The sequence below is a fragment of the Polistes dominula genome, unplaced genomic scaffold, assembly GCF_049000335.1.
Source record: "Polistes dominula isolate Pdom_NZ unplaced genomic scaffold, Pdom_raw_medaka contig_21, whole genome shotgun sequence".
NCBI classification, from domain to species: Eukaryota; Metazoa; Arthropoda; class Insecta; order Hymenoptera; family Vespidae; genus Polistes; species Polistes dominula.
This window is the reverse complement of record NW_028301061.1, coordinates 156,677-176,988: the sequence shown is the minus strand read 5'-3', so window position 1 is coordinate 176,988 and position 20,312 is coordinate 156,677. Positions and strand designations below refer to the sequence as shown.

Genomic DNA, 20,312 nt, shown 5'->3' with positions numbered 1-20,312 from the left:
GGACCACAGGGGTCCAACGAACGAAGAAGATACGTATCGACACATACATATACATATGGACAAGTTCTTTCTTTGACATTAGAACTTGAATTTTTGTCCACCCGAGGAAGTTTGAAAAAGAGAAGGAACCGACAAAGGTGCGGTTCCTCAAGGATACCTAAATGTTCACGGCGCGACATATAAGTGGTTTCCGGCATTTTTCGGTTTATAATCGGTCGATGATTACTTTCCAGGGTCGTTTCTTGAATGCCTACTGTTGCGCGCTTGGCCCTTCCAGATGCCTTCAGGGTATTCATTGAAATTCTCCTTTATCATTTTTGGTTTTTTTTACTTCACCTATACCTCTCTTGATCGTTCTTTATAGATCCAAAAAATGGGGTACATTAAATTAGCGCCTGAAAGATGGATCAAGGACGAATTAGAAAAGTTTATCGGCTGCTGTTCGTCAGTGCATTGAATCTAAATTCTTCACAACATCCAATTGTGTTTAACACAAAAATATATATGCAAGTCCAGTAGAGAATAAGAAGAATCGATCCTAAATGATTTCCGGCTTTTTCAGTTTATAATCCGCACAAGCGATTATATATATATATCTATACTAAAGTAGCATCTTGGAGAGACTACGCTCCGAATGCCTACCGTTGAGGCCCCGTTCTTCGAGGGTGGTGTACGATTAGAGGTATAAGTTTTCTATACAGGTCCCTTCAGCTACGATCAGATATAGATTCGATCGTGGACACCCACGTGATACACTTTTATCGTCTAAGAGACGTCTCTGATATCTCCGACGAAAGGTTTCCTAAGAAGAAACCGGTTCAGTGACCATAACTCTCTGAGTAATATCGTAACTTCTGATCAATAGTACTTTTTCGAACACTATCCTATATTTCATATTACAATCAAGATTTTGAAAAGATTCCGATACTTCCGTCTAAAAAATCAAATTTATCTAAGTCATCGTTTTGAAAGATCCTGTAAGTCTTGATCCTTGTACACGGTGTAGGTGTATACTTTTATATATATATATATATATATATATATATATATATATATATATATATATATGTAAGTGGGTGGAGGAGACGAGGGGTAGGAGTAGGGTGCTTTAATCACGGGGGCTATCACAATCCCTAAGTGGGCTTCCTGCCCGCTTCAGAATTATAGATAATGTCAGATAATAATAACACACCCTGTAGGGGCAGGCCCCGAGAGCAGAGGCAATAAGTATAAGGTAACCGAAGGTAAGAAGAGGAGGGGGTGCTGCTAGTAGTGGTGGTGGTATTAGTAGGAGGATAAGTATAGGCTACGAGAAGGCAACTGGCTTCGAGAAAAGAGAAAAAGACAGAGTTTTACGGGTAGAGGAGAGGGAGAGGGACAGAAAGAGAGAGGAAGCTCTCAAGAACTTCAGAGTTACCTTCTGTTAGAAGCACCGAGTCCGGGAGTCGGGCCCAGCAGTCTGGGGCCTCATACGTGCCAGGCCATCGGGTCATCTGGGACCCCCATTTCCCAGCTCCCCGCCATCTACCTATACCACCACCACCACCACCTTCCTGTACTCCACCTTTTGCTGCAACCAACTCTTCATCGTACTTACCGAGCTTTTGACTCAGGACCCAAAATCATCAGCAAATTTCTCTCTTCTACCAAATGATTAAATTATTAAGCTATGTTGATCGTTTGAACAACACCAATTCGATGTAATACGTGTAATACCTTGGTCAGAAAGGAAGTCTCGAAATCGCTATCTATCGTAATTGCAATCGATCCTTGCATGAATCGATGATAATATCAAATACATAATTGATAAAATATTTGTTTGGCAATTTTTCCCAAACGATTAGGTAACCCTAACGATTTGATAATTAGTACGAAGAAAGATGATTACGGTGGCAAGTGTCGTGTATATATATATATAATATTATACTAGTATATAACCCCTCGCACACAAATTCAGCATAACGTGTCCATAAAGTGGCTAGATGATATTGAACAACCCTTAGTCAACCATGATGGCCAGGTCGCGGAACACCCACTTTTAGTAGGGACACCTGTTCATCCCTTGACTCCTTATTCCCTTCTTTTTGCGTTCATGCAATGCGTGTTAATCGAGTTAGATTTGTGAAAGAAACAAGTTACCACCATAAAGAAATCTTTCACCCCTTTTTTCTCGAATACATTTATGTTCATGTGAACAACAGAGGGAGAGAGAGAGAGAGAGAGAGGGATGCGTAAAAGAGGGTTGTTCGGAATAGGGAGGCGTTACGACATTGGCACCCCCACTGAGGGTGGACAGATGGAGGGCGTATCTTGGAATATCTCCGCTGATGCTTTTCCATTCCACCCCTCACCCCCCAGTGTTAGTAACATAAGTGCCTCTATGAGCCTGGTATCTTCCTTATGTTACCGTCGCTCGATCGTTCCATGTTTCTCTTAGATTCCTTCCCCTAAATTATTGCAATAGTAACTATACTAACATCTGACATCGAGAAAAATATTACAAACAATCCTAGTCTTGTAAAAAATTACCAAATTAAAGGAAACACAAATATCTTGGAAGGATATCGGAGTTTGAAGTTTGTATCGTCAGTCTATGTGTATACCTGTTGTTAATAAAAACACGAGATTCAACGTAGCGTAACATTGGTATTGGGGTGGTATTGTACATAGGGGTTGATCTCCGTCGAGTGTACTCTGTCATGCGCCAGGTGATGGAGACTCATCCTCCGTCTCTCTCTTTCTCTCTCCCTCACTTGGTTCTGGTTGGAAGGGTGCCGATTGCGTCTCGTATAGTGTGAAATTCTACCGGATGATATAGAAAGAGAGAGAGAAAGGTAGAAGGCAAAGAGTCAAGTGGGCTTTCGTCATGGCCGACACTTGTAGCGATTGAGGTGTGCCGTAGGTCTCCCAAGAAGACCCGCCCACCCCCTACGGCATTAAAACTCGATACTATTGCTTGACCGACCCTTCTTTTCATTTTCTTAAGACGCTCCTCTGTGGAATTTTCTTTGTACTAGCTGTGAAAGGTAGCTTTTCTAAAACGACATAGTTGAAGTATCTGGAAGAAGGGCTAAAGGTCTCTGGTAGTAGGAGATTGCGTGCGTTTACAAAGCAAATGGCTTGAAAATAACCGAACGAGTGGTGTACCCCGTGGGCACTAACGGGAGAGAAAGAGCCTTGTTCGGGAACACGCGGTTCGAAGGACCAAGAGGAAGGGATTGAAGTGTAGGACAGGGTGTAGGACAGGGTGTAGGACAGGGTGTAGGGGAGATGCCACCCCTCTGCTTGTGGCAGAGAATCGAGAAGAGGCCTGTAAAGAGAGAGAGAGAGAGAGAGAGAGAGAGAGAAAGAGAGACTCGGGGGTGGTATAATCGATGCGGACATGTGCAGTTCCCTCGGGGGTAGCAACCCCTAACTCGCCAAACCTATTTATACAACAATGCTCGGTACAGCCCCCCATAAACCACCCTCACGGTGGACCACCGTGGCTGCTGTTGCTGCACGTTACCTCCCTCACCCTCATACCTTCGGTTTATAATCAACCCCCTCGTTCGAATTCGTTCGTTGTCGGTAACCTCGACGATGCAACGAACAGTTTATCTTAGGGTCCCGTGTCGCTACTCTTTCTCTCTCTCTAGCTGGTATTTTAAATAGCAAATACTTATCTCCCGAATGGGACTAAGGGTAGTTTCTAAACGATAAGCGTACCAGCTTAAAAGGGGGTGCTAGATTCGGTTTTATAGTTAAATCGTGCCGATTTAAGGACCCGAGATGATTGTGGTCAATCGAGTTGTATACTTTTCTTTTTCTTTTCTTTTTTTTATCTATCGGATTAATTGCGAGAAATATCGTATTATATACCTAGTATATATTTATGCGCGCGTTTATGAATGGTATGTAACACTTTTCTCTGTGTTCAGGTTCTAACGTATATAATAATAAAATTATCGTTAGATTTTACGGCCTATCGTAGCTTTGGGCTTCACAGTAGGAGAGTAATTTTCTCGAGGAAATACGACGCGTCGTATAAATCACTCGTACGTGCGTAGAAGGTACTCTCTTTTGACAAAAGGCGCTTCCTTATTCTTTCCCGCCTATATATACATATATATATGTACAGGGTGTTTCTACGAAATTCAGAAGAAACGATAATTATAACGCAATTAATAACGGATTAAAAATGTAGCAAAATGCAGCAAAATGTAGCAAAATGTATCAATCTTAATGAGATTCATTATACATTAACGTGGTATATAACGAGTATATAATGTAAATACAATTTGGAAAGTATCGTTGCCTCCCACATGAGACCACACCGTGTTTCACGAAATCGACGAACGACCAAACGATAACGATAATAACAATAATAACGACAACAATAGCAAGAACGAGTAACAGAGTTGCAGTTGGTGCTCGTTTTTCGCTATCCCACGAGACCGCGTGACTTCCATTACCGTTGGAATTGAAATTTGAAATTTTTCCACGACAACGATGCCTTTGCACAATTCGCATACTTTACAACTTATATATACGTGTGTCTGTGTGTGTGTGTGTGTGTGTGTGTGTCTGCTACGTCATGCATTTACATACATTGTAGTCGTGCTTAATAATAAGAACGTCGTAAGAACTTCCGTTTCATGCCCGCACATTTTCTGCATAGATAAAGTTATGTCACTAGGTTAATTAATCAATGAAATATATGCACTTTTGTTGAATTTTGGATGGATTGGCGAGATATTAACGGTTAAAAAACGAACTCCTCGTGGACTGTACGCGTATACAAACATATATACATTCTATTGGAGATTAATTCTGCATCGACGAAAGCGAAGAAGCATCAGAGCAGCAGTCAGAGTGCGATGTATCCAAATAAGCATGTGTTTGTAAGACAGGACCAGCTGAACGATACGGGTAATCCGGATTTTGGATTAGCCTAAGCCAGGCATAACATCAGGAGGTCGTTCGAAATAGTTCTTCTGTCGTCGAGAGATGCAAAAGGGAAAAAAAAGACACGAGTCGTTCCATTGTGTGTCTCTTGACACTCGTTTCTTAGAAAAGATCGACTCGAGCTTCAACGATTCTCCGTGGATCGAGGAAAAAGGAAAAAAAGGGGAAAAAAGGGGGAAAAAAAGGAAAAAAAAAAGTAAAATTGCAAGGAGCAAGTAAGAGGAGAGTTAATTGGAAGCTTTGCTCAGCATCAGATTCATTCGCAAAGGGAGAAGAAGGTCCTGAACGTGCGCGGTAAGCAAGGCGTGATTTGTATGGCCTCCTTGCATAATGATAGGACGAAACACGAGGGGTTTTACACGACGGGAGCTCGTTTTGCGACACGTGCGTGGACACGTGAGTCTCTGAAACGCGTTCGACCGTAACGCGTGTCGCTTCCTTCTCCCCTTCTCACCTCCTCCCCAGAGAACTCTTTTGCTCTCCAACGCAAATTTGTATAAGCAAATGGAAATGTTTTGGATCTATATTGAGAAACAGAACAACCTTGCATCGGCCTAGAATTCGCTAACTTTTCCACCTCCTAGGTAGGAGGGCTAGGTAGGAGGGCTAGGTAGGAGGGCTAGGGGGAAGAAACGAGAACGATACGACGTAGGGATGGAATAGCGTTAGAAGTACCCCCTGGGACGGTTTGTTCCTAGGAGCAAACTCCCACGGGATCCCGCAGGGTAGTAGTTCCCGAGGGTTCCAAGGCGGCTACGCATCTGTCGAATCTCCCGACAGGACACGCATTACATGGAACACTGAACATTTCTCTCGGCGCGGCGTCTTCGTGTTGCAACAACCTATTCGTTGTTCGTATTTCCTTTTTTGTTTTTCGTCTATCGCTTAAGAAATAAAAACAACACACAAGATGACAACTTAATTACCATGAGACATTGTCTTACCGTACTAAGTTACATGCAAGGGTTTGCATGTATACACACCATGTAGTAGATCCCTAACGCGTAGGGGATGAAACTACACCATGGCATCGTTTTTATCCCCAATGGGACTCTTGTTTCGAAGATAGTTCTGCGAACCTCGATGATCCTAACGCTCGAAGAAAACCCTCTGGGCAGAAACACATCAAAATCGAATTGACCAGATGTCCAGGAAAACGAATTCACCATCCACCACCACCACCACCAGCCCTTTTGCTTGTTGTCAAAGTCGACGCTGCGGCTACTAACTCTAACGATGTTACAACACCGACGCACTAACACTGTTGGCTTTATTTCTCCGAACAACGCATCTGCGTCAACCATGACAACGATTTAGGGGGAGAAAGAAATTCGATTGAGAAAGACGACGGTCTCAGGTGTTTTCTACCCCTTAAGCTTTAAACGTTTCCAGATTTTTTTTTTTTTTTTATTTGGCCCACGCAATGAAACATTTGGGTCGAGGGATTTTCTTAAATGTTGATCAACTCAAAAATATATAGAAAAAAAAAACCAAAAACACATTTTAATTATATATATATAAAATAACTTTGAAATTTATCTTTGATGAACGATTTCAAAGTTAAGAATTAATTACATGCATTGTGCATTGTATACGGCAAAAAGTTAACTGTGACAGATTTCTTACCTGTTTCGAATGAAAAAAAAATCCTCTCTTTGGTCTGCACACAAAATAATCTAAATGAAATAATGTGTCGTAGGAGACATTTGAACGAAGGATAATTAGATTGCACAAAGCGCATATACGGAAATACGAGGTGGTTTATTATAATAATATTTATAATCATTACGCATTGCGCGCGGCGGTCTGTTCTTCGTGTTTGCTTTTTTTCCATATTTTTTTTTTTTGTTTATTTTTTTTTCTTTTTATATATACGTCGCATCTCTCTCTCTCTCTCTCCTCTCTTCAAAACGTTGCCTTTACAATACATATACTCTCTAATATTTCTTAATAAAGAAACCATCATCGTCTCTCTCTCTCTCTCCCTCTCTCTCTCTCTCGCAACTAATTTTATTATTATTATTATTTTCATATCTTGACTTTCTCTTTTTTTTATTTTTTTTTTTATTTCTATCCTTCACATTCGAATTTATTTCTTTTTTTTTTATAATCCGCTCGCATGCGAAAGACAATGTTATTTACATCGAACGCCGCCTTAACAATTACAGATTACACGTTCCTATTTATATTTATAATTGTAATAATTAATTAGTACAACGTGTGTGTGTGTATTTCTTTTTTTTTTTAGATGTATGCATTCGTGTGTAGTATTCATGTACGTGTACTTTTGTAAGATAGCGAACGTGTGTCCCGCGAAACGTATACGTCTCGAGTGTATACAACAGCGGATATCTACAAGGTGTCTCGTAAAGTAACCTTCGAAATTAATCAACAAAGATGTTACAATATTACACGATAGAGGATCTTCAATTTTTTATACACAATAATAATAATAATAATAATAATATAATAGTATTAATAATTAATGGGAAATAATTCATATAAAATTAATATTAAAAATTTTAATAAAAATTAATAATAATATAATAGAATAATAATAAAATAGTAACATCGACGTCATTGCGTCGACTGCTATAATAATAATACTAGATAATTCATTAATAAAAAAAGTTGGAAGCGAAAGAAGAAACATTTTTCGTTTAAATAAGTCGTCGCTTTTGTTTATAATAATAATAATAATAATAATAATAATAATAATAATAATAATAATAATATAATGATCTTCGTTATGAATAATATTCTTTTTATACAGAAAACGAGTAGTACACGCGGAAAGTCGTCGAGTTTATCCTTAAGTTTGTTGTAAGATTTTTGAATGCACCAATTCGCGCCTTGAAATATGACGTTTCAACCAATCGTTTATGAAACTTTGAAAAAAATGTTGAATTTTTTCTTACCTGTTCTCAATCGCTAATTATTTGTTAATTATTTCTTAGTTTGGAGGGAAACGAGAATGACGCGTTTTTTGTTTCATGTATGTGTGTGTGTGTATGTGTGTGTGCGGAAGTGTTTGTTGTAATTAAAACTCGTACTACCAGGCTAGACCTTCGCTCTGCATCTGGTGAGGCTCGAGGAACCCACCCCCACCACCACCACCGCCTGGTCCTCCACCGTTTCCTCCTCCACTAGGATTACCCTGCGCTCCACCTGCGAACATCGTCATTACGAATTAATATAAAGAAGGAAAGAGCAAGTTTCCAAGGCAAATCAAAAAAAGGAATTCAATAGAAGAAAGGATTAGATCGCGTAGATGTTAAGAATGAAAATCTGACCTGAAGGTGCTAGGAACTCTCCGGGACTGCCACCAGTGGGTGCAGGAGGCCCCTGCCCAGGGGGCCCTGTGAGAAATTCCGGAGGACCACCTCCAGCACCCGGAGGTGGGTACTCCCCTGTCACCGCCACTGCTGCTGCCATACCCGCTAAACTGGCTGGGTCTAGACCTGTCAAGAACAGATTACGTACTGCTCAGAGAAGATCGTATCCGCCCGGCCATCTCCGAAACCGGCTGCTTCTTTCAACTTTTTCTTTTTCTTTTTCTTTTTATTTTTCTTTTTCTTTTTATTATCATACTAATCCTAATGAATAAAATTATCGTAGTTTTCGCCGTTGGCAAAAAGAAATGTGAACAATTGAACGATTGAACTTTGAATTTAGTCATTGAGAAATCATTGAAAAATAGTTTGTTCGACTTACCAGGATTACCTGGTCCAGCGAAAGGTGGTCCATGTGGATGAGGTGGAGGATGAGCACCAAAAAATTCTGGATGAAACGTAACAGGACTACCATAACCAAATTCAAACTTATCACCGAAATACGCAAAACTAGGCGGTGGACCGTCTTCTCCTCCGAGAGCTGGATTTAAATTCATTGGGAAACCTCGGATCTTTCTCGAGCCAGCATAATATGGACTTCTACCTATCGACGTTAATTGCTTCAACCTTCTTTCTTTGCTCCTTTTGTTTTGAAACCAGACCTGAACATATCGAAAAATAATCTCTTTCTATAGAGAAAGATATTTCAGAACACTGGAACAACCCGACAACAACAACAAAAAGTAATAAGAACCTGTATGACTCTCATAGGTAATCCAGTTTCCTTAGCCAATTGTTCTCTGATATGCCTGGTAGGTTTAGGTGTAGAAGAGAAAGCGTTCTTCAATATTTCCAATTGTTTAGCTTTGATGGTAGTTCTGGGACCTCGTCTTTTGGATCCCGCACCACCATCCCCGCTTCCACCACCAGCACCACCATCGGGACTCTTGTTTTCCGTTTGACTGTCTCTTGTTTCTGGGTCACCATCTAGGGAACCTTTTAAACGGAAGCACTACTATGAGATCACCATTGGATCACCTTTTATTTTGAAAGGAAAGAGTATCGTCAAAAATGTATACATGGGTATGGGGCTTCTAAGGACAATCCCTTTCGAAAACTCCATTGGATTATGGTGAATGCTATGAAACTGAAAGCCATACCCACTCTATAAGCTGTTACTATGTTAGTATATACAGAAGAATCTCTCTCTCACTCTAACACACTCGTTTATATACCATGGTAAAGGTCTTAACCACGGGACAAAGAAAATGTTTGGACAGTGTCGCTACGATCGAGTATGGGTTACCCCTTAAAAGCACCCTCTACTTCTTCTTTTTCTTTCATACTTGTAGAGTTTTATGTCTGCGTGCGTGCGTGCGTGCGTGCGTGCGTGCGTGCGTGCGTGCGTGCGTGCATGTTGCTCGTTTTCTCATTGTCACGTTGACGATGAAAGCAACGCGAGCGAATAATGGTTGGAAGACCTGCGCGTGAGCTTTTGTAAGCTCGTGAAAGATGTAAGCATCGACCACCCTTGAACGTCCTTCGGAATTGGGGTGACAATGCTATAGAATATTTTCTACGCTATTTTTGTTCTCCCTTTTCGATTGAGATGTTATTCGATCGGGAATAGAAATTAGAGAATGAGTTGCAGGTATCGGAAATAAGCCAAGAAGTGTTATAGTTCATTTTTTTGCTAAAACTCACCTTGATCCTCAGAGTCCTCTTGCTTGCAAGGATCAGCCCCAAGCTGTAGATCCCCGGTATGTCCAACATTTTGGTCACCTGGTCCACCAGGACCCATATTGTGCGAACCAAGATGACCACCACCGACACCCCCATGATGATGATGGTGCGCACTACCGTCCTCGTCCTCGTCTTCCGATCCGGAACCCATCAGAGAGTCTCCTCCTGCCGACAGGTTGGACGATTCTGTCGTGAACGATTCGAATCGCATTATTGTTATCAATCCTATTCAATCTATCCTTTCTTTTTCTTTCATCTACAAACATGGCTGACATTTAATCGAGCATACATTTAATATTATTCATTAATTTAACCATTGTTACTTGATACCGATAAAGAGAAATCAGAGCCAAAGAAAATGTAATTGACAAATCTGCCAAAAGCAACACGCCAAACTTGACTTAACGTGAAAAAAGTCTCTCTCTCTCTCTCTCTCTCTCTCGAACAAAACAGAAGAGAACAGAACGGAACGGAAAAAAAAGTCCGGAAAAATCCAAGCGCAAAAGTCGACAGATAGAGAGTTATTTTTTTAAAGGGGGTCAAGGGGGTTTGGAGAAAGGGGTCACAGTTCAACGCGCCCAACACTAGGGATTTTACGGAGTCAGGATCGCTCTCTCTCTCTCTCTCTTTTCGAACATGTAGATGAGAAGAAAGGGAGAGGGGAAGGGTAGTTGAAAGCCAGGGTTTCAGCCCTGTGTCAGCGGCAAGCTGTGAAAACACGATGCGTGTATGAGACCCGATGCGGTACGTGTAAAAGGGAGAGAGAGAGAGAGAGAGAGAGTTAACGGTGGGGGCGAGGGGGTTAGGGCCGTCTCGGTTTCACGAGGAGCTGCTCGTTCTCGTACATATAAGCCGTGAAACGAAAACCGAAAGGTCGTTAAGCAGGGGCAGCCTTTTGTCGCTTCGATGCCGACACCGAAACCGCAAACTTGTCCTTTTTTCTCTCTTTCTCTCTCTCTCTACTTCTTAAGAGAAATACAAAGGGGTACAACATAGGCGCCGTGGGTCGAGGGAAAGATTTTCACGGAGACTTCGATTTCTCAAACTTTTACTAATCATTTGGAATACTTACAATTGAAAGATCGGTTAAGTGTCCGCCATTGTTTGATAGCATGTTCATTAGAAGTGATACTAAGAAAGAATGAAAAAACTAACCGTGATGACCATGCACGTGATGAGTGTCTGGGATCGATTTGCCAGACATGTAGTCTTGCTTGCAAACGAATTTGTTGTCGTCCAGAATGTAAAGTTCCTCTCCAGTGCTCATCTTCTTTCGACAGACCACGCAGGTGAAGCAATTCAGGTGGAAAACCTTGTCCCTTGCCTTCCTCACTAGATCCTGTGGTCCGATACCTTGAAGACATCCGCCGCATTTCGTTCCGTATCGTCTACGAGAAAAATAATAACAAAATGTATTTTATCACACGTGAAATGAACATAGAAATAGACACAATTATTCATCCTTCAAATGATTCATTGGTCATAACCGATCACACCTGTCTCGATCGGATAAATTTGCTCGATCTTTGCAACGATGGAAAATTGAAAAGTTATATGTCATCCCTGGAAAGATTGTTAATTCGTACTCATACGTATTTGGTATTCATGATTGGTACACCTGGTCTCAATCAGACGAATGGTAAAAAGTAATTTGAAAAAAAAAAAAAAAAGAAACAAAAAGATATTCATCCTTCAAATGTACACCTGTTTTGGAGGTATCTTCGAAAGGATAAAAAAAAGTAATGGAAAAATGATGAAAGCTTTCATTGTGATTACTCCAGGTGTCTGTCTGTCTGTCTGTCTATTCATCTATCAAATATAAGCCGCAAACGTCTCAATAAAATAATCGCACGCATCCTATCGATCCGAATAGCCGGTAATAATTATATCGATGGTTGCAATAAAAAAACGTTCGGTGTTTGCTCTTGGACGTATCGTTTGACAAGAGTAATAATTATCCCCCAGAACTCCCGTAAAAGAAAAAGAAGAAAAAGAAGAAAAAGAAGAAAAAGAAGAAAAAGATCAAAAGCGAAGAAAATCGAAGGAAGGAATATCGCGTGATAGCTCGAAGGCAACAGAAGATCACCGTTAATCTAAAACCTAATGAATATAATATCGACACACTTCCATGGCAAAGTTTCTCGAGGCACCACTTCTACAACACACTTCTACTACACACTTCTCTCGCAATCAATGAAATAGCCAAAGCTCCTACCATATAATCAAAATAACGCAACGCAAGCATTTTTTTCTAAACTATTCATCAAGCTGTCCAATATCATTAACGGCTAAAAAAAATGAGAAACAATCGAAACAGGAGTTGGAAAAAACCAGAAGCAACCAGAAGATTACCCACCGAATGATAGTCGTTAAATCTTCTTGTTTCTTTCCTTTCTTTTTATTTTCTCACCCCTTTACATTCAACCCCTTGAGCGATAATTGTTTCTTTTATTTTGTTAAACAAATAAGAGAGCTCTCTCTCTCTCTCTCTTTGCACGTTCAAGTTAATAACAGGAATTATTGAATTAATAACAGAGCAATTAGAGGCAAGCAGTGTTAAACTCGCGTAGACGAAATTCTTGGTTAGGAGTTATTTTATTTGTTGATTTTCTACCTTGAAATGCCTCGAGGCATCGCCAGCAACGAAAGAAACGGGAGGCCGGGCCCGTAAAAAAAATCATTAATAGAAAGGCTTACGTGGTTTGAGAGAGAGAGAGAGAGAGAGAGAGAGTAGAAGTTACCCTTAAAGAGAAGAAACGTCAAGAATTCTCGGATGTAGTGAAGAAATATAGGACAGGCGGGTCCGAGGTTTGAAGAAAGAAAGAAGGAAAAAAAAGGGGGTGGGACTATTCGACGATTTGCCACGGTCCCAAAACTTACCGAGAACGTTTTCGAATCGGTAAGAAACACACAGTTATCGATATTATATTTTTACACAAACAGTTTATTTGAAATAAGCAAATTCCGCAATTGATCTTGTTGTCAATTGACAAAATTGTCTTTTGACCATTGCAATAATCGACAATTCTGTTTAAAATGTTGCTTTTAACGCAAGATCGTACACTTGAAATTAAATATTATTTCGAAAGAGCCGAACAGTTAGACGTCCAAGGTAGAACCAAACGACAGATGGAAATATTTATGTCCCGTCGGCTAGCTTAGAACCTTTCCGTTAATCCTTTCCTTCTCACTTTCCATCTCTAGGGTGGACCTAAAGTTTCTAGATGGTCACTCGACCATTATTCAAAGAAATCATTTCACATAGTTTGTACGAATTTCCAAGTAACTGGTGCTTTAAATGCCCTAGTACCTACACCTCTTTGAAATCCAATTATTATTATCATCTCGTCGTCATCGTCGGCACGTACAAAGGTCAAGGTCTCGATACTAGTTTGTAGCTTTTTTACGAATCTTTTGTTCGCAATGATATTCCACGCACCGAGCGATTAACGACATGAAAAATGTACGGAGAGGAAAATAAATAAAGGAGTAAGGGTTGAAAGTTTGGAGTTAGTTGGTTGCCAATCGAATCGAGAAATGAATGCGCGAGAGCAAGATAGAGCAAAGCTTCGAATTTGTTCAAGATTATATCCCCGATGTTATGGAGGATCCTCGAACGTGCTCGAACGATCAACTTGACGCGCCGAGGGAAGCTCTTTGAGTGTTTGAACGCTTAATTTTCCTAGGATACCGATGTGAGAGCAACCGGTGCCTTCTCTCGCCATCTCTCACCATCTCTCTCTCTCTTTGTTTGATGCCATCGAATGGTACGAACGAGGGTCGATATAATGCAATTTCACACACACACACACACACACACTCCTGCATATGTTCGTAGTATTTGTAAAATCACGCATTTATCTACTGTTGTCCTGAAAAACTTTAGTAGAAAATTGATTTCAATTGGAGAAACATTTGTTTAAAAAAAAAAAAAGAAATTAATTTTTGAAATTGGTCAAGAACGTTTCCTTCATTAATTTAGCAGCAGGTATGAATTGTAGTCGAATAAAATTGATGATAGGCCTAATAAATAAATTAGAATGAATAAATCCATCACAATTAATCGTCCACATGGTCGACTTGGTTGGTTCTCGTACATTTAAGACATTTGTTCTGTTCTCTGGTGCATTTTCCTTCGTCACTGGTTGCGGCACGTATGACGCAAGAAAGCACTGCTTGGCAAAAACGTCCTCTTCTTCTTCTCTTCTCTTCTCTTCTTCTTCGACTTCTTCTTCTTCTTCGACTTCTTCTTCTTCTTGTTCGACGCATCTCGATCTTCGGACCTTCCTAGAAAGGAAACAACATATCGAGTCGTCTCTCTCTCACTCTTAGTAACCGTGGCGGCCTCGTCACGCCCAACAAACTTCTCCTACGGCTCGAAACGGGCGTCACGGCGCATTTATAATGTTTCCACGTTCGAGTTTCGACGGGCATGGGGCTCCTCGAGATGATGATGATGATGAAGATGAAGAACCGAACGAGAAGAGTCCAGTAACATGTTGCCGAAGACTACATTGGGAAAACAAGGACAATAGACTTCAACTACTTCTCAGATACCAGAAAAGCTAGTTCTTCCAGCGCTATATTATTATTATTATTATTATTATTATTATTCTATTATACTTAGTATATAGCTATATTTTCAAACTATTTCTTATCGCTTTCCCTTGCAAATGTGACGATATTAATACGATATTAATGCGATATTAATCGGCCATTTTTACGCTACGCGATCAGGTGATCTTATCTCGCACACAATACTTGAAGGTGAAAACACAATCGATAATGTGTACAACAGCGAAGAAGAGGGAAAAAGTTATAAAGCTTGGATAATGTTTTCATCAAGAATTTCGAGAGCAACCTGGACCATATTTTATGGTAATAATTTCGAGCGGATATGGAAGAGAGAGAGAGAGAGAGAGAGAGAGAGGCCATCGACCGCGCGCGCCACTGTCCAAAACGGGGACACATCATCGGTCCTTTTGATCTTTTGGACCCTTTTGGGACCCCACCGGCCATTATCGACCTTTAAGGACCTTGCCGCGACTCGTAGAGCCGGTTACCATAACCGCACGTACCGACCTCCCGGAGGTGTGTTACAGAATCAAACAGATGCAAAGAGGAGCGCAAAGTTGCACCTCTCTTTCTTATTGACTCCAAGAAAAAAGTGTCTATATATTAATGTGGATTTTCTATATCCTACCTATCCCTCCTAATGTGACACCACTTTAGTATATATAATATTATATAAAATATATCTCTGACAGCTTTTATTTTATCCACTCAGCGCGAAGTATGATTTAAAGTTATTCCTTGGAATGTATGTAGATCCGAGGAACGACTAAGTAAACAAGATAAATCATTTACGCGGTGAAACAGCAAGCGACGTTTTAAAAGAAGAGAAGAGAAGAGCAGAGAAGAGAAGAGAGACCGCACGAGTGGTGCTAATGCATGCAAGGATTAACGAATATAAGCACTTGTGCGTTTCTCTCTCTCTCTCTCTCCTACACTCAAATGTAGATACGAATTGTATATTAATTTAACACGTCTCTATAATACCATACATTAGGGATGTTATTAATAACGCGAGAGAAAAGTTTTTTTTGATATATTGGGGCAAGAGGAATTTAGGTTGTTTGGAAAAAAAAAACAATATTCCAAATATTATCCAATAGAGGAAATTGTAAAAAGAATATAATCTTGAATAGATGGATCTTGTTGCGTTGCGCTGCCGTGTGCGCTCTAGGTCTTCTCTCAAGCAGCTAATGAATTTTTCATAGGGATAAAATGCAAAATAAGTCGTAAAGTACACAACACGTTCGTTATACGCTCGTTCGTATAAGTATCAAAGGGTCTCCCTCCCACCGTACGATCCTTAGCCACAAAGGGGATCGTTCATCACTTCCAGAAGTTCGTTGCAAATTTAGCAACAAAAAGAATACGCAAAAGAAAAAATACGAAATATTGGCGCACGCGCATACCTTCTAGACGTAGCAACGCGAATCTCAGTACTCGTCGTCGTCGACGTCGTCCTCCTCTTTTTTCGTCGTTACCTCTGCGAGAGTAGTCCGCGTTTAAGCGGGTCAATCGCTTCGTTACGTGTCAACAATTAATTAAAGTCAATCGCAGGTAAGTTTTTCCTAGAGAGAGAGAGAGAGAGAGAGAGAGATTTCTGTTAGCGAACTCTTTCGTTGTTTCCCACAAAAAAGTGTTGTCGGATGCTGGCCAAGGAGTTGCACCGATTCTTGTGTTCACGCTTTAAACCAATTTCTTCGGCAAATGTCAAGGCCTCTCTCTCCGCTTCGAGGATTCTTCTTCTTTGCTCGCTCTCGGTGGATTTCTTTTTCCTTAGGATCGCGTTATTGATCTATCGTATTTTTCTTGTCTTTATTTAAGTATTACGAGTTTCGTAACAAGTCATTGGCAAGACCCGACGGCTCGGCGTATCGTCCGTAATCAAGTACATATGTAAATCGAAGAAGCTTATCCCAAAGATAAAGGTAAAATAGTTGGTTGCAAAGTCGAGCGAAATGGCGCCTGCGATGTGAGAAAATGTCAAGGATTCCTTCCTGTTTGTTCCATCACGAAAGACCTTTTTCTCGATGCAAACTGCTGCTGCTGCTACTGCCACGAACAGCGTTGGTCTCGGGAACATAAAAAGGGAGCCACGAATACCGATCGTTCCTTGCGGTTCGTGCCAGGATCGGCAAAAAGGTGAGAGGCGTGGAAGAGACAAAACACAAAAGAAACACAACCTAGAGAGTCTTTCTTTCTTCTTAGTCTTTAGCTGGACGCGTAAATAATACAATAAAAAGGATATTACTAGTAGACTTAGATAAATAAAACTTACTTGAAAAAGTCTTCCCTGCAGAATAGTTTTGCTTCCCTGGAGTAACACTTGTCCTGTAACGCGGATCCACAATCGAAACAGCGAACACACTGGGCATGCCATACTCGATCCAAAACGTTGAGCATGTACTGATCCAGTATCGGTTTCTCGCATCCTGCACATGACAGGAGCATCGCCAAACCTCGTCTTCCTGCTACTCAAAAGAAAAGAAGACGCGTTGCGTTAATAAATTCCAATTGTAGGCAAAGATTTGAATTCGGTTGGAGGGAATCGCGACCCGACTATTTTCAAAATCCTTTATTTGTTTAATCGAATAAATATTCGAGGAAAAACAAATTGTACGAATATCAAAGGATATTTCTACATATAGGTAGGTATATCCTTTCGCATTTAAAGTGAATGAACGGCGACAAACAAATAACCCTTTCAAACGGACGGTTGGTTCGATTTCTATATAATGAATGCATTTTATCTATGTATTTAGCACGAGGAATTATCGATTAGTTTCAAACATTAATTCCGTTCGTTCGGATTATATGCCAAAGCGAGATAGATCTATATGTAAACTTTATCATACATTATAGTCGATTATATTTATGATAGGAGAAATGTCAGCTCTCCTTTTCAATGTTGATAATAATAATACTCTTTCTTCTCTCGTTCTACAAAATACAAAAATACCATGTGCAAAATATTCAATCTATGTTTGTTTAGTAATGAAATAAATAAAACATAACACCTGTTGATCTATCGTACAAAAAATTAACTACATTGATGTGTGAATGTCAATGAAATGTATTAGTTATATCATGAAATGATTAGAATTACATGGACTTTTGTAATAGAAAAATAAAGAATAAGAATAAATCACTTATAATCGTGACCATTGACATCGTAGCTTGTTTATTAATTATTAATTTCCTTTATAGACTTTGTAGAGTTAGATGTTAGAATTAGATTAATTAGATGTGTATGATAGAGAGACGGTATGATATAATAAGAAAAGAAAAAGGAAAAGAAGGAAGAAAAATATATGAGTTAATCGCGTTAATCGCTTAAAGTTAGCAACACCGGAAAAAAGAAATTATTCGAAAAGAGTAAACGCTTGGTCGTAACGCTATAATTACCATGATTCTAATCTAATCACGAGCATAAAAAGCATGTGTCTTTGTAGTCACGTGTTACAAAATAAGAAAATAAATCGACAAATGTGTTGATTTGTAATAGCAATTGTTGGTAAATTTAGAAATGTAAAATGTAAAATTTGAGCTTGATTTTGGAGAAGCAATAATTACTATTCATTGTTAATTAACATTGGAGGTAGGAGATTGGCCTTTTACGTTTTCCCTCTTTTCCCGTTTTGCTTTGATCGCCATCGCTAAACCCTCCGGTGGCTTTTCTCTTTCTCTCTCGATTTCTCTGTCTGTCCTTTTTTCGTGGTTTCCACCAATGGGCGGAGTCCCTCTCCCCTGGAAAGGTTTGTCAACCTAGCAACCCTCCTCCCACCCTTAAGATCTGACCTTGCGCATCTCATCCCTCGTGAGAGGGGTCTCAATTGGAACGGGCAAAATGAGGGAAAAGAAGCAGCAAGGACACTTGAAAGATTCTTTAAGCGTTTCTTTCTCCCAATAGCAGCAACTTTTTACCGAGTTATGACAAATAATATCAAAGTATTCGGATCTATTTGATGAAGAAAATTCTACTTGGAAAAATAACAACAAATGGAAAGCTATAAAAAGCTATAAAAAGCTATAAAAAGGCAATCAAATTGCCACGTTAAATAATCCCTTCTAAACATAATAACTCGCAGTCATTAACTTAACCATTACGACCAACATCGATAAAAGTCTAATTGTAAATGTTTAAAACGCGTCGAGGAGACGAGATAAAAGAAACAAAAGTCGATATAAAAGAACTCGCACGTCCGTCCCTAGAAAAAAAGAACAAAAAATCCCTATCCTCTTCAATATATAGGAATATAGAGGGATATTGATAGGGAAGGGATGAGAAAAAGAAATATTACAAGGGAGTGGAATCATCTAAATCAGATTAGAATTAGGATTAGGTACACGACTCGAACTCGCTTCCTGCCACAAAACGAATTCGTTAATCTGATTTTCTCCAATCGACGATCGCCATTTTTTTCTCTTTCTCTTCCTCTACAAAAAGAAAACAAATGGCGACAACATTAAGTATAGCATATTTTTGTTCCTATGCAACCTGTCATTGCACCTTTAAATCATGCCAACCCCTTTCGTTGTTGCGTTGTTGTTGTTGTTGTGTTGTGTTGTTGTTTACTCCGAGATTAAAAAATTTTCGATATTTATATTCATTTGTTGTAATTGTTGGTAATAAATGTTGGTCGTAATAGTTGTTGATAAAATGTGTCTATCTATTTTTGAAAGGATTTATACAAAGACACGTTGTTTATTTGACCGCGGCCGACGGAAACTTTGTCTCGGATGAAAAAGTATACTACATGTCGCTATTGACAATTTATTTAATTATTTATATCGACAAAATGAAAGGTCCAAATCGATAGATCGAATATAGGTCGAATATAGGTCGAATATAGGTGGAAAAAAGAATAAAGGGGTTGTATCTTACCTATGCTACAGGCTTGGGTGACGGAAAGGCGCGTGCAGCAAGAGCCGCCGAGCCTTATCCGGGGGGTACCAACCCCCCCGGGTCCCCCTGCCAGCCCACCGCCACCGCCACCGGCGCTCCCGTAGCCCTCCACCTCCCCAGCCGCGACAGCGGCCACCGCTCCCTCGACAGGCCCACCACCACCACCTCCACCACCGATACCACCACCAACACCGCCACCACCACCACCACCAGCAGGCCCACCTTCTACGGGCCCGTACCGGCCGAACGGTCCCGAGGGCCCCAGTGCACCCACTTTTACTGCGGTAAAATCCCAACGAGCGTTAAATCGCACTCTCACACTGTTTCCCACCCCCGCGGCCGTGACTTCTTTTTTTTTTATTCTTCTTCTTCTTCTCTTTCTCTCTCTCTCTCCCTCTTTCTCTCTTGTTGTATTCTTTAAGTTACTGTATGCAACTTTGAGTTTCTTATTCTTCAATCTTCACTAAACACGCAATTTTTTATTTCGATTCACAAAATAAGTCACAATCGCATACGTTCTCTTTTCTTCTTCCTCTTCTTCTTCTTCTTCTTCTTCTTCCTCCTCCTCCTCCTCCTCCTCCTCCTCCTCCTCCCCTTCCTCCTCCCCCTCCTCTTCTTCTTCTACTTTCTCCGGTCGACGATTTACCAAACGAAGACGAGGCATAACAAGGCTCGCACTATGATCTTGTCCACGACAAGAAAGACGAAACAAATTTACCAAGGATCATGGCAACAAGAATGACGAGTTTCGGCCGGTAGTCGACCGTATCAACTGCTATACCCTCGAGCATATCAGAGGAATCTTTGTTAAA

At 40.3% G+C, this 20,312-nt stretch overlaps 1 protein-coding gene across 3 annotated transcripts; it reads right to left on the bottom strand.

Annotated features, from left to right (window-relative positions):
* Positions 1–7,637: 7,637 nt before the first annotated feature.
* Lim1 (LIM homeobox 1) lies at positions 7,638–20,158 on the bottom strand. Of its 3 annotated transcripts, none has more exons than XM_015328510.2 (8): positions 19,480–20,158; positions 16,873–17,065; positions 11,178–11,410; positions 9,984–10,208; positions 9,034–9,275; positions 8,662–8,941; positions 8,241–8,429; positions 7,638–8,115 (listed from the first exon to the last, which is right to left on the bottom strand). In XM_015328510.2, the coding sequence occupies exons 2-8, from the start codon at positions 17,043–17,045 to the stop codon at positions 8,000–8,002; spliced, it is 1,458 nt and encodes a 485-aa protein (XP_015183996.1). In that variant the 5' UTR covers positions 17,046–17,065; positions 19,480–20,158; the 3' UTR covers positions 7,638–7,999. The 3 variants fall into 3 exon arrangements, with proteins under 3 accessions (XP_015183996.1, XP_015183997.1, XP_015183998.1); XM_015328511.2 differs by having other exon boundaries at positions 8,241–8,408; XM_015328512.2 differs by having other exon boundaries at positions 9,984–10,187.
* Between the last annotated feature and the right edge of the window lie 154 nt (positions 20,159–20,312).